Consider the following 13165-nt stretch of genomic DNA (forward strand, 5'->3'; position numbering starts at 1 on the left):
TAGAAAAAAATTCAGTACGGGTGGAACTTCAAGAAGTTGTTATTCTTGATTGTCGTCTTATCTTGGCCTCTAGAATCTCCCACTAAAATTTTTCCCAGGGGTGGTCGAACACCCTGTATAGCTTAGAAACAAATCCAATAAAGAAAATTGATCTTTCTTGGTGTTTATTTGAGCATTAAGGTGTTAAACGCATAGTTCGAACATTGTTTTTAAACCGTATATCAGACAGTATTTGTCAGTTGTTATTTATTTTATCGAAAATTCGTATACAAAAGAAAGAGTTTCAAATTCAATCAAAGACACGGTTCGAGTCCTGTATAATATTCATTCTTTCGAAAATTTATCTAGAGAAATAGGATTCCAAATTGTGTTTGCTGTAATTTCAGTTACGCGTATTCTTACGTTGAAATGAACGGTGTAATTGCTTGACGAAGCCTCGTTTGGATATTAATGATCGCTGGCAGTGGTAGATTTGTAAACTTTGTTGCCGCGTCGGCAAAACAATCGATCGTATGTCGGATGAAATAACGACCGCTAATGAAATCTCAAATATTAGGCGGCATCGTATCTCGTGTTTTGCAAAACTTTGCGCCCCCTCTCGCCGCGGCTTCCTTTTCTACCGATACGATAAACGCGATTCTGCGAAATCGGAGTCGCGGAACGCGAGTCGAGATACGGAACCGTCGGGGGAGTAAAGTTCGATACTCGCTCTCGAATCGTGTTCCTTCGTAACTCTTTGCAGCGCGGTAGCTCGGGTGACCACCTAGAAAATGTCCATTCGAGTTCAGTGACTGCCAGCAGCAATCACTTCTTCGCTATGATTATCCTTGTTATACACTGTTTTTTTTTCTCCTTTTTTTTAACGCGTTGACCAACACGCGAGTTTGGTCGATTTTGACCCGAGAGAGAATATCGAAAGATTTGTTACGACTGAAATGTGTAACTGTAAATATTACAAGGGTAGCGATAATATTTAGAAAAGATAGAAGAGTATTTGTTATTGTGAAAATCTCGTCGTCTTTTTAGACCAGGAGAGGCAAACCATGACATTTTTCCTAAATTATTGCAGTTCTTGAACCGAGTTAAATTATATAAATCATATTTCTATTTCAATGCAGCTTTTCTACCTGCATCGTTCGTTGTTTAGTTCAGTGCACCTTCTAAACTTGACTTTTATAGTTATGTAAGTAAAAATGTTCACTAAGAAGGGAAGAAAGAAATCGAAAGACATGGCTCATCTTGCCCAAAATCTGCCAACCTTTTGCTTTAGATGATCAAGTTGTATAATTCTTGAAAAGTCTTGAAATTATTCCAATTTTTGTGCTTTAACTAAATGGAATACAAATTTTTTTAACGAAAAGGGATCCAAGTTGGACAGAAGTTTTTAATAAAATATATACGAGGGTGGATTCAATTTGAACTTCTTATAGCGGGGTTAAGAAAAAAAAAAGGAGGAGGGAAGAGGAATTTTTTAACCCAACTGTGTTTAGAACTGTGTTTCAAAGAGTTAACCGTTGGCCAGCAGTGGCGAGACATCGGATTCTTTCGTTCTACGTGCTCGACTCTCGGAATTATGCGAAACGATAGAACGCGAACGACGTGTCCGTACACTGTAGTCGTGAAAATAAAAAAAAAAAAAAAGAAGGCAGAAGAAGGAACGAGCTTGTCTCAATTTCTATTCGTCGACGATCGTTCGAAATGGCACAACCGGAAGTCGTTCTGTGTCAGAACATGCCTATTCCATCTACGGGTATTTCCTTTATGGCCGGCCGTTCCCTCTGCCATGGGAAACCATCGGAACCCCGTCCTACACGAACTGAAGAAACATAAATTTAGAAAAAGAAAATACATGAATTACCACCAACGTTTTCTCGTACGACCAATTCTTTCCCACAATTCCTTCACCTCCTGACACAACGCGTGACATCTTTTATTCTTGATCGTGGTGCAACGTAAATCCCCATAAATTCGGTTTGTCGAGAGTCGCTTGCAGAAAATATTAATTTTCTACAGTAAGTATTTAATCTTCGTCGTTATACAGGCCTGGAAGTAATTCAATCGATAAAATATCCACATGGATTGTTCCGAGATCCAAGAACTTCAAACTTCAGATAGCAATATTATTTGTGGATTAATATTTAGGGCTTGAAATAAACTTACAAAACTAAAGCATTTGGAATTCTGTTCGCGTATTCGTTCGTATTTAAGTACTGGGAAAAATTTTAATGAGAGATTCTAGAGACCAAAATAAGACGAAAATCAAGAATACCAATTTGTTAATTGAGGATTCGTTAAAAAGTTATTAACGTTTACAGCTTCGTCCGTAGAACGGCAATTTCGGGGAAACATTTCTGGCTATACAATGTATCTTTGCCAATGAATTTTTTTCTCGAAAGTGAGTAGGATTTCAGGGGTATGTATATTAACCAAAAATGATTGTAATTGATTCCTGTAACTAAATATAATTTTTGTCGTATGATTTCAAATTTTTTAATTTCGTCTAAAAATTTCTATACCTGTTCGAATTTTTTTCTCGAAAGTGAGTAGTATTTCGGGGGTATGTATATTAACCAAAAATGATTGTAATTGACCCCTGCAACTAAAAATATATTTTTTAGAACGATTTGAAACTTTTTAATTTCACCGAAAAATTTGACCACCTACTCGAATTTTTTTCTCGAAAGTGAGTAGTATTTCGGGGGTATGTGTATTAACCAAAAATGATAGTAATTGATCCCTGTAACTAAATATAATTTTTTCAGAATGATTTGAAATTTTTTAATTTCGTCTAAAAATTTCAATATCTACTCGAATTTTTTTCTCAAAAGTGGATAGGATTTCAGGGGTATGTCTATTCACCAAAAATGATTGTAATTGTCCCCCACAATCGAAAGTAATTTTTTCAGAAGGATTTGAAGTTTTGTAATTTAATTTTTTTAATAACTTTTTAATAAAACCTCAATCACGATACTGCTATTCTTGATTTTCGTCTTATTTTGGCCTCTAGAATCTCCCATTAAAACTTTTTCCCAGGCCGAACACCCTCTATAATTGTTTAATATATTTGTAAACTTATTAACTATTACCTGTAGCGTGTCAAATACAACACTGTCCTGTACGAATTTTCGATATTACCGGTAACAAACGAAATATCTACCCAGCGTTTCCTGCCATTGACAAATATTCTATAAGCAGTCTTCGTGCCATATTCGAAAAGCATTTTCTATCCAATATCTTTATTAATATTAATTTGTACTTGGATATTCTGTTCTCTGTTACATATTTCGTATCACTAGCAGGTGTCTACCTATGTAACATTGATAAACTGAACGTTTAGATCGTCGAGTTGATTTTTAATCGAAAGATCAAAATGTATCCGTTCTGTTCTGTTCTTGCATTTCTTTCGTCGAAAGACGTAGCTTCCGATTCACGGAGGGTTCAGTCTCGACGAGCACCTGTTCCTCGGTCTCGAGGGAGGATATCGGGCCCTTCCATTGGAAGAAACTGCCTTTTATCGCCGGCAACGTGGCAAGTCTGCGTGACACGAGCAATTTGCGTAGAAGCAAACAGTTTTCATGCGGGTGCGTGCAGCCCAGAGTCCGTGGGCTCGTTAGAAATTATCCGACATTCATCTGTGACACAGCGGCCATTAAGCTTAAAGACCGTTGCATTCAACCTTTTTACAAATTGCCCGCATTAATCTTTTATGCGACCGCGACGAAGGGAGAAGACGAGCGAAAGTTTCACGTCGATAAGTCCGGACGATTCCTCGCGATTTATGTTGAGAAAACTGCGATCGGAGGAACGCATTCTTCATGAAAGTTTAATTAAACCGATAAGCAGATACGTTATCGAGTATGCTATCTAACGTGCTATAATTCAAGAAGCAGGAAAACCCGCGGATTTTGGACGCTGGAGTCGCACGAATTAAGGATCTGATTTTTTCGGAGATAAAAGAGTAATTTTATTCTTTGAACGACGTGACATTGTTTGTTATTAGTGCATACGAATATATCGAGTTGGGCGTAGTAAGTATTTTATTTTTAAAATACACCGATCGTTTTAAAGCAAATTCTTTCAATAAAATATTAATGTGTCTCTTTTTTTCAGATATTATTCATTAAACTGTTCCACGTCCGCAGACAAATTTTCAATTAGAAAATGTTAATATTTGCCGTGGGTATAATATATTCGTGATAAGATTAAAAAATTAACCTCCGATGTGAAACAGACGAGAATTCATATTTACACAATTGTGTTTTTAAATACAAAATCAATCTTTTCTTTCTTCTTTTCGAGGAATAAAGACAGAATATTTACTTGATAATCGTAACATTTTCTTTGCATCTGAAGGTGACGTATTCATTTAAAAACTCTGATGACATAAATGCTTCCAAAAATTATAATCCTTTCGTGTATGTTTTCTTTTAAATATAAGTATACAAAATTGCGATTAAATGTCGGTAAAATTAACAAAAATTGCAAAATAAGAATGTATAGCGTAGATTATAAATTCTTACTGTTATAGCAGTAAAAATGGAAACGCAAAAAGGTTTTATAAAAAAAATACTGTAGGATTTAATCCTGCTTCCATTGTTTCGGAAAAACCGTACAAATGTGAAGAGAATTGTATCGTAAATTCCCCATCGTTTGAAACAGCTTTCAAATATAGGATTTGTGAACAAATTCTTTATTAGAGGAATATTTTTATAAAATTATTTTATTCTGCTTTTTTGGTGTAAGTACCTTAAAGCCAGAAACTTAATTTTTAGATTCACCGTAACCTCGATACCATATCATACGCAAATTTTAGTTTCCATCCCTTTTATAGGTCATTTGCTACTTATAAATGTACATCGGAGTGTCAGCACGTCTACCTTTGCAGTCATAAGCATAATCAATTTTAAACTATATCTGAGAAGCTATACGATAAATTATACTCAAATTTAACATACACTTATGTTGATATTTTTGAGTTATCGTCGTTTTTTACCAAACTATTACCTAACTTGCACCGTGCATTGGAATTTTCTAAAAAACTTGTATGTACTTTGTTAAGCTATCAGGTTATTTGTTTCACTGACTTCGAAGGTTGTATTTATGGAATCAATTTATCGTTGTAATCGCATGCTGGTAGGAGATGACACGTGGAATATATGCCATATATAGGCATGCATCGATGCCGGTAGAGGAATTCTCACGGGGCCAAGAAAGCAGCTGATTTCGTCTGTTCGCTCTACGGGCGAAAGCGGTAATTTATGGTTAAAATTAAATTTTTCAACTTTCATATTTAAAAATAAAAAAATGTTACCGTTCTAGAAAGCTATAGACTTCAAAATTCAAAATATTACGTTTCTTTTATAGCATATATATTATTATTGCAAAAGTGTAGTAAAATTAAAAAAATAATGTCAACTTATTAAATAAAATTTACACATGAATTACACACATTCCGAGGTCTGGCGAACCCTATACAAACTTTATAAGATCGCTATTCTCGTTTCACAAATGCATTAAAGATGACACAGTATCGATCGTATTGTTGACACTACAAATATTTTTCTTGGCGAGATTAGGAATCGAAATGTCACCCTCTGCGAAAGATGTGTCCACGAGAGAATAGAGCGGGGTTCAGAACAGAGTCCACCGAACCCCACTGTGGCATTCCAGCGTTAGAAAATACGATTTATCGTACTATAGTACTATTAGTTCTCCCTCAAAAGACAGCAACAATGTTTCTACTCGCAAGATGAAGAAAATCGATTTTTGATCGCCGCCGGTTCCCAGTTTCGTTCCACTGTGCGGCGGGGTGGCTGCTAGGCGGGCGTTTCTTATAAGTTCCTAGCGTTCGCGAAGATTTCTCGTTCGTTTTTTCCCAACGTAGTTCCGAACAGTGACGTAAGTGAACGGATCCAAGAGGAAACCGTGAAAGAAATAAGTTGCAAGACGACAAAACAGCCGGCATGAGAACGTGAAACTGACATCACGTGGACAATTTTCCGAAGACGTCACGTTAACACGCGTTGCTCCGCTCGTAGCCGACCCTTCTGTCCTATTTCAAAACCTGAAGGAAGCTAATTTCCCTGACAGAGATATTTCCATCCATTTTTCTCTCCTTTTCCCGCTCGTCGTCGGCCGCAAGCCGTGGAAAAAGAGAACTAAATCAATGTAGGACATTTATATTGGCTGGAAATCGCTGACTCTCTCGCCACCGTGGACATCCACCGGGACATATTAAGATTTCTGATCCGCCCTGCCGGCCGCCGGACATTTTTATTATTGCGTGTCCTTCTCCCAACACTGCGGCGGGGATATAAAACGTGAATTATTGGCCACGCGGTGCCTCCTCGAGCCTGGGACCCGAGTCGACTTTGCTTTCTTGCGCCCATCGTCGCTTCCCTGGATAGATTTCGTCCATCGAGATCGAGGACGTTAGTGGCAGACGCGCGTCGTTCCCTCTGGAAAGATATAGGGATCTATGTCAATTTTTGAAAATATAGAGGGACGATTTTGCGTCTTCTTACCGATCAGTTAGATCGATCGCATCGTTTCAAGTATACCTATTAACCCCTTGCACTCGTATTTATATTTGAGAACCAATCAACTCGGAATTTTCTTTCGTACGCGATCAAAATGAAAACATATTTAACTTGTCGGTTTAGAAGAAAAAATTAGAAAACTACACAAATTTAATCTGCATCTCACCCCCTCTTGAACAGTGAACATAATATGTGTATATAAATTTTGATTTTTCAGAATGTTTAAAAACTAAATAAAACTAACTTTTAAATTGGAGGGAACACATAGAGCACACGGGAATACTGAAGGCTAAAATAATACTATACTACGCAAAATATGAGGCTTGGGTATATTTTTTATTACCAGCCTTTATGAATGTATGAAATGTATTTCCAATATTCCCCTCGAAAACACAATTTTTTATTTTTTTTTGTAAACAAAACCAATTAGCCAGAACAAAAGAGGAAAGATCTTTTATCTTTTATTTATTTTATTTTACATATACACACATCTCTAGAATGAAATACTAATGTAAATATATGTATAATAATAAAATGTAGGATGGCGACTATATGACGACATACGAGTGCGAAAGGGTTAACACGTGGGCTATCGTACCAATTGCCCATATCTAAGACTATCCTCGACATTTGTACAAATTATAGTGTCAAACATAAAAATATTCAATAATTTCATGGTATACCTATTTTTACAGCGTTCCTGATTAAAGTAGTGTAATTTATAGTTTCACGATTATTAGACTTCTTCCATTGTAAACAATGTTGCAACATGTTGTAAGTTCACAGTGTCGGTCACCAGTAAGAACCATAGTAGTCAACGTGTTAACCGGTCTAGTAGACTATAATTTTGAGACTTCTTGGTCTAGATCTCTCGTAACTTAGCTTCTTCGTAGTCTAGGAATATCATAACCTACGTATCAGCCTTCCTAGGCTTCTCGATATCTAGGTACATATTTCGTTATTTTAATGTAGTGTAACTTAAATACCACGTAGATTAGATCTAGTAGTACCTAGATACACTACAGTCCTTTTTGTTTTAGCAGAGCTGTCTTCTTGTACTCACTTTCGTTCCTACTCAGTATTTAGTTTAATACTCTTGGAGATCACAGTATCACATCATACAATAAATGATCTTTCTATCTAAATAGTATAATCTAGGTATGTCATGAACTAGATCTAATACAAGTCTAGTAAAACTTAAGTACCTTGGAGTCTAGATCTAGTACGACCTAGGTATCTCTCAATACTGTTCTCCTATAACCTAGATATCTCATTGTTTTGACCTAGTGCAATTTAGATACGTTGTGGATTTGGTGCAACAGTATCTAGATACGTCACAGTCCAGGTATTTTGAAACTTAAATATCTTACTATTTGGGTCTAATTCCTGTTTAGGGGGCATTGTCTAGTCAGTATAATTTCAAATAGGTCTAATAAAACTCAGATGTTCCGTAATATAAATTCAGTATTTCATAGTCGATTGCAACCTAGATATCACAGTCTAAATCAGGTACTGTTGGCCTATCGATCGACGATCGTGACTGCCCCAAATCTGCAGTGTAAACGAAACTCGAAATCGAGGTCGAAGACTCGAAAATGGGAGGAGATGAAATTGAACGAGCGTGCGTATCGGAGCCACCCATGTCAAAGCAATTCATTTAAATTAATAGGTCCAGAGACCGGGCGTTTATCGCGTGATTAGCAGCGGTTTTTTTCTCATACCCCCACCTCGGGACAGACGTTCGTATTTGTAAGCCCATTATCGACTGCCGCTGCGATAAACTCGACGCTTTTATCGCCTACAATTATGTACCCCGTTCCTCTTTCGCCATATACGGATGCACCGTAAACATTCTCCAAGATCTTTTGTTCTTGGGATTAGATTTCGTGTCATCTTTTCGTGCACCGTTCCCTTTAACCCTTCAGCGAAGGACACGTGTTTTGAGATTCCGTGTATCCAAAAGATAGTACTGTTATTAGTTATTTTCTAATATTTGTTGCGTATAGGATGTAATATTTGAAAATAGAAATTTTATTATCTGGAGTTGGATGTACAGGATTCTTCTACTAGTTATCCTTTTAGAGTAAAGGAAGTGCTATTACTGAAAAAGCAATATATTAATAAAAAATATACATAGTCCAATTGTATGTGCGATATGTCAAAAACAGTTATTATCTATTTTGTCGAGAATTTGTATACAATGAAAAGAAAAGGTTTCTATGTTCAACTTTTAATAACTTTAATCATGTACATTCTTGCTGTTGAAGGAACGATGAGGTATCATACGGTAATAAAATACATGGCATACGATTATGTTACATAAAGTAAAAAGAAACGGGAGAACAAAACATTAGAATCACAAGATTTAGTGAAAAATCGAGGAAGTTATGATAGATTGAATTGTGATAAATGATAGATACATAGATGAAATTTGTAATAGAATTTTTGAATCACACTGTGATCTTCCGCACATTCTTTCGCACGGTATACGTACACCAATATTTTCTCAAAAAGAGACCCAGGTGTATATGGGTATGATCGTCGAAAAAGTGTGTTTAATTCGTTATTCGAAACGTGTATCTAGATAAGAATTTTACCCATCTCAGCGCTCAGGCTATCGAGAGGACAGATCTAGACACAACTTAGCCTCTCAGTAGCAAACCGTTCCTCCATTGGTTCCCGCCGACCCCCACTACTCGGTCGGTCAATCGTCAATCGTCGCGTTTCGTCCCGCAGCTAGAGATGATTCAGCACCCGGTGCCCTACTCACACATACCAGATCACGCGTACGTGAGCTCGTAAAGTTTCGGAAAGTCGACAAAGGCAAACTGACACATGCCCTCTTTCTCGATTATTCCGAAGCTGCCCGAAGTAATTTCAGACCGCCTCGTGGGAGTCGAGAGAGAAAGGCTCACATTTGCCTTCTCGCTCTTGAACAACTGAAATCCGACTGCCCAGGTATTTTTACTTGCCTTTCCTAGAGTTCATTACTGAACTTTGCAAATTACTCCTGGTTTCTATTTGCCTCTGATGACCTCTGATGACCAGTGCTGACAAAAGTGCAGAACTCCCGACAACTTTTGACACCATACAGCGACTGTTACTGAGTGCTTCTGATTACTGCTTGCCTCTGCTGGACTCTGCTGACTATCGCTTATATTTCTGACAACCTATAACGATTATTACTGACTTCTGCTAACCTCTGTTGGTCTTTGCTGATCTCTGTCAGCGTGTGCTTGTCTCTACTGAACTTTCCTGGCCTCTGCCGAACGCTACTGATCACTGCAGGTATTTCTGATAATGTATAACGATTAATACTTACTACTGCATGCCTCTACAAGTCTCTGCTTGCCTTTGCAGGTTTCTGCTTGCCTGTGCATGCCTTTGCTGGCCTCTGCTGAACACTGCTGACCACCCCTGATGCTTCTGACATCGTATAACAATTACTACATGCTACTGTTCGCCCCTGCTGATCTCTGCTTGCACTGCATGCCTCTGCTCGTCTCTGCTGACCACTGCTGACCACCTCTGATGCTTCTGACAACATATAACGCTTACTACTTGCTACTATTCGCCCCTGGTGATCTCTGCTTGCCACTGTTGGCCTCTGCTGACCACCGCTTATATTTCTGGCAACGTACAACGATTACTACGACTCCTGCCTTCCTCTGTTAACCTCTGCCAGCGTCCCCTGGCCTAAGCTGGCCTCTGCTGACCACCGCTTATATTTCTGGCAACGTACAACGATTACTACTGGCTTCTGCCACCCTCTACTGACCTCTGCCAACATCTCCCGACGTCAGCTGACCATCGCTGACCATCGCTGAACGCTGCTGACCGTTGCTGATAAATTGTGACACGATGTAATATAATATAATATGTTTATATGTATTAAAGTGTTGTATAATGTAAATCTATGGCAATAAATGATATAATTTCAAAGAATTCTATGTGTTCTCATCATTTTTACCCTTCTTTTCCTATCGAAATCATTCCCCTAGTTATAAGACACTCCGAATCTTTTAAAATTTTCTAAGTTCCCCGGAAAGATTTCAAATTTCCCGCCGCCAGGAATTTTTGCGAATTCCTGGAAATGACGTCATTTCTAAGAATTCCTGAAAATTCTCGGAATCCCTGGAACTTACCGTCGTCCCTGAAACTTCTCGGAATCCCTGAAATTTCCAAGAAGCTTCAGGCAACGGCAAAAATTCCGGCCGGAGAAATTTTAAAGAGCTATTACGTAATATTACGTAATATTACATAATTTTACGTAATATTACGTAATTTTTTGCCGAAAAATTCAGGCCGGAATTTTAGCCGCTGCCTGAAACTTCTTGGAAATTTCAGGGATTCCGAGAAGTTTCAGGGATTCGAGAATTTTCAGGAATTCTTAGAAATGACGTCATTTCCAGGAATTCGCAGAAATTCCTGGCGGCGGGAAATTTGGAGAGGGAAAGAGGGGTAAAAAATGATGAGAATACATAGAATTCTTTGAAATTATATCATTTATTGCCATAGATTTACATTATACAAAACTTTAATACATATAAACATATTATATTATATTACATCATGTCACAAGTTGTCAGCAACGGTCAGCAGTGGTCAGCGATGGTCAGCTGACGTCGGGAGATGTTGGCAGAGGCCAGCTTAGGTCGGGTGATGCTGGCAGAGGTCAGCAGAGGCTGGCAGTAGCCAGTAGTAATCGTTGTACATTGCCAGAAATATAAGCGGTGGTCAGCAGTGGTCAGCATCGGTCAGCAGAGGCCAACGGAGGCCAGCAGTGGCATGCAGAGGCAAGCAGTAACAAGTAGTAATCGTTATACGTTGTCAGAAGCATCAGGGGTGGTCAGCTGTGATCAGCAGAGGTTAGCAGTGGCAAGCAGAGTCCAGCAGGGGCAGGCAGTAGCAAGTTGTAATCGTTATACGTTGTCAGAAGTATCAGGAGTGGTCAGTAACGGTCAGCAGAGTCCAGCGGAGGCTGGCAGACGTTAGTAGTAATCGTTATACGTTGTCAGAAATTCCAGGAATGGTCAGCAGCGGTCAGCAGAGGCCAGTGGAGACCTGTTGACGTAGGTCGGATATTAGTTGTTCAAGAGCGAGAAGGGAAGTGTGAGCCTTTCTCTCTCGACTCTCACGAGGCGGTCCGAAATTACTTCGGGCAACTTCGGAGAATCGAGAAAGAGGGCATGCGTCATTTTGCCTTTGTCGGGTTTCCGAAACTCCACGAGTTCACGTACGCGTGATCTGACATGGTGTGAGAGAGCACCTTCGGTGCCTTTCTGGCATCTCTGCGCGCAGCCAGACCCGCTTGCAGTCTCGCGTCACCCTTCGTGGGAGTAGTATCGTTGTACTTCTCGTCTACCGTGTCTCTGTTTACATTATTCGAAAAGCAAGGTGCTCGTAGCCGTATTACTATTCGATCATCGACTCTATATACAAACTTGATGCACGGTAGTAGCGATCGAGCAAATTAGTTAAAAAGAATGTAGTCCAAAGTTCATCGGGATCGCTACAGGGTGGTCTCGGGTCTCGCATGTTGTTCGAAGTAACGCGATTCTTTCACGCTCCCACGAAGCCGTGAAATTCGAACCCGGTCGGCCATAGTCCTCGCGTTAGTCGAAACTTGGTTGTTCCTGTCGTTTCGTGGCACTTTTCGTTGTCGATGGTAGCAGGTGGTGGTAGTGGTGGTAGTGATGGTGGCAGAGGAGCAGAGGGGAGGTGACCGCGGACAAAAGTTTTCGGCACAGTGGCGGCGGTAACGGAGGAGCTCTCGTCGGTTGGATAAGAGAAGCGGCGCGGAATATTTTAACATATATCACGGCGAAATTGGGACGAGGGTATGCTGCCGCGAGGCACCCCTCCCGCGGCACTTTCCACCCCCGTGGCCAAACCCCGGCCGTAGATCCCCGGTTATGTTGTCCCACGACGCGATCTGACTTCCTCTCGACGGTTTCCTGCGTTCGCTGGCGATATGTTTGCGTACCCTGCGGACTACGGCAGTTACAGAATGGTAAGAGCGAAGAGCGCGAGGGATTTTTGGGTTTCGAACGGTCCGCCCACTCTTCCTTGGCTTCCGTTCCCATTGTTTCGCGTCGACGCACAGTGTGCCGCGCAAACGGGAATTTGGAACAAAAATCATAGTTTCTAAACTAGTCAATTTTCGACATAAAACCTCTAACACTTTTTTTTAAAGAGAATACAAAGATGCATTAATCGATGCACAAAAATTATACATTTTTCTTAAAAAAATTTGAAGCTACCTTGATTTTTCTGTTGAATAAAAATTGTTTTGCTAATTTCTACCAATTGTTAATATTGAAAAAAGATTGTTTAGCAGGTTTGGAAGGTACTATAATACTGTACATAACTTGCAAAAATCAAATGAAAAACACAAATTTTCGGTAAATGGCACATGTTTAAGAAACTGCACCGAAAATTGCAATAAATTTCTGGCATCACTTTCACCAACAAATTGGTAAAAGTCAATGTTATGGATAGTGTTAAAATCTACGTTCCTTTATTAACATTTTGGGATATAAGAATTTATAAAACATAGGACAAAATTCTTAGATTGGCCTACCTAAATCATTACACAAAGTTTCGTCGAAGTCGATGTGCATTAT

At 39.2% G+C, this 13165-nt stretch overlaps 1 protein-coding gene across 4 annotated transcripts in view; it reads left to right on the forward strand.

Moving 5' to 3' along the window:
- The window catches only part of LOC143342147 (protein daughterless-like), a 252889-nt gene that overhangs the window by 210994 nt on the left and 28730 nt on the right, over positions 1 to 13165 (forward strand). Inside the window, exon 1 of one of the 4 annotated variants that reach the window (XM_076765741.1) lies at positions 11851 to 12552. The exons of the other annotated variants lie outside the window; for them this stretch is intronic. Coding sequence (XP_076621856.1) covers positions 12514 to 12552 — 39 coding nt within the window. The 5' untranslated portion in view covers positions 11851 to 12513. Of the gene's footprint in view, positions 1 to 11850; positions 12553 to 13165 lie in introns of those variants that run through there. 4 annotated transcript variants of the gene reach the window in all.

The sequence above is a fragment of the Colletes latitarsis genome, chromosome 1 (genome assembly GCF_051014445.1).
Source record: "Colletes latitarsis isolate SP2378_abdomen chromosome 1, iyColLati1, whole genome shotgun sequence".
In the NCBI taxonomy this organism is placed as follows: Eukaryota; Metazoa; Arthropoda; class Insecta; order Hymenoptera; family Colletidae; genus Colletes; species Colletes latitarsis.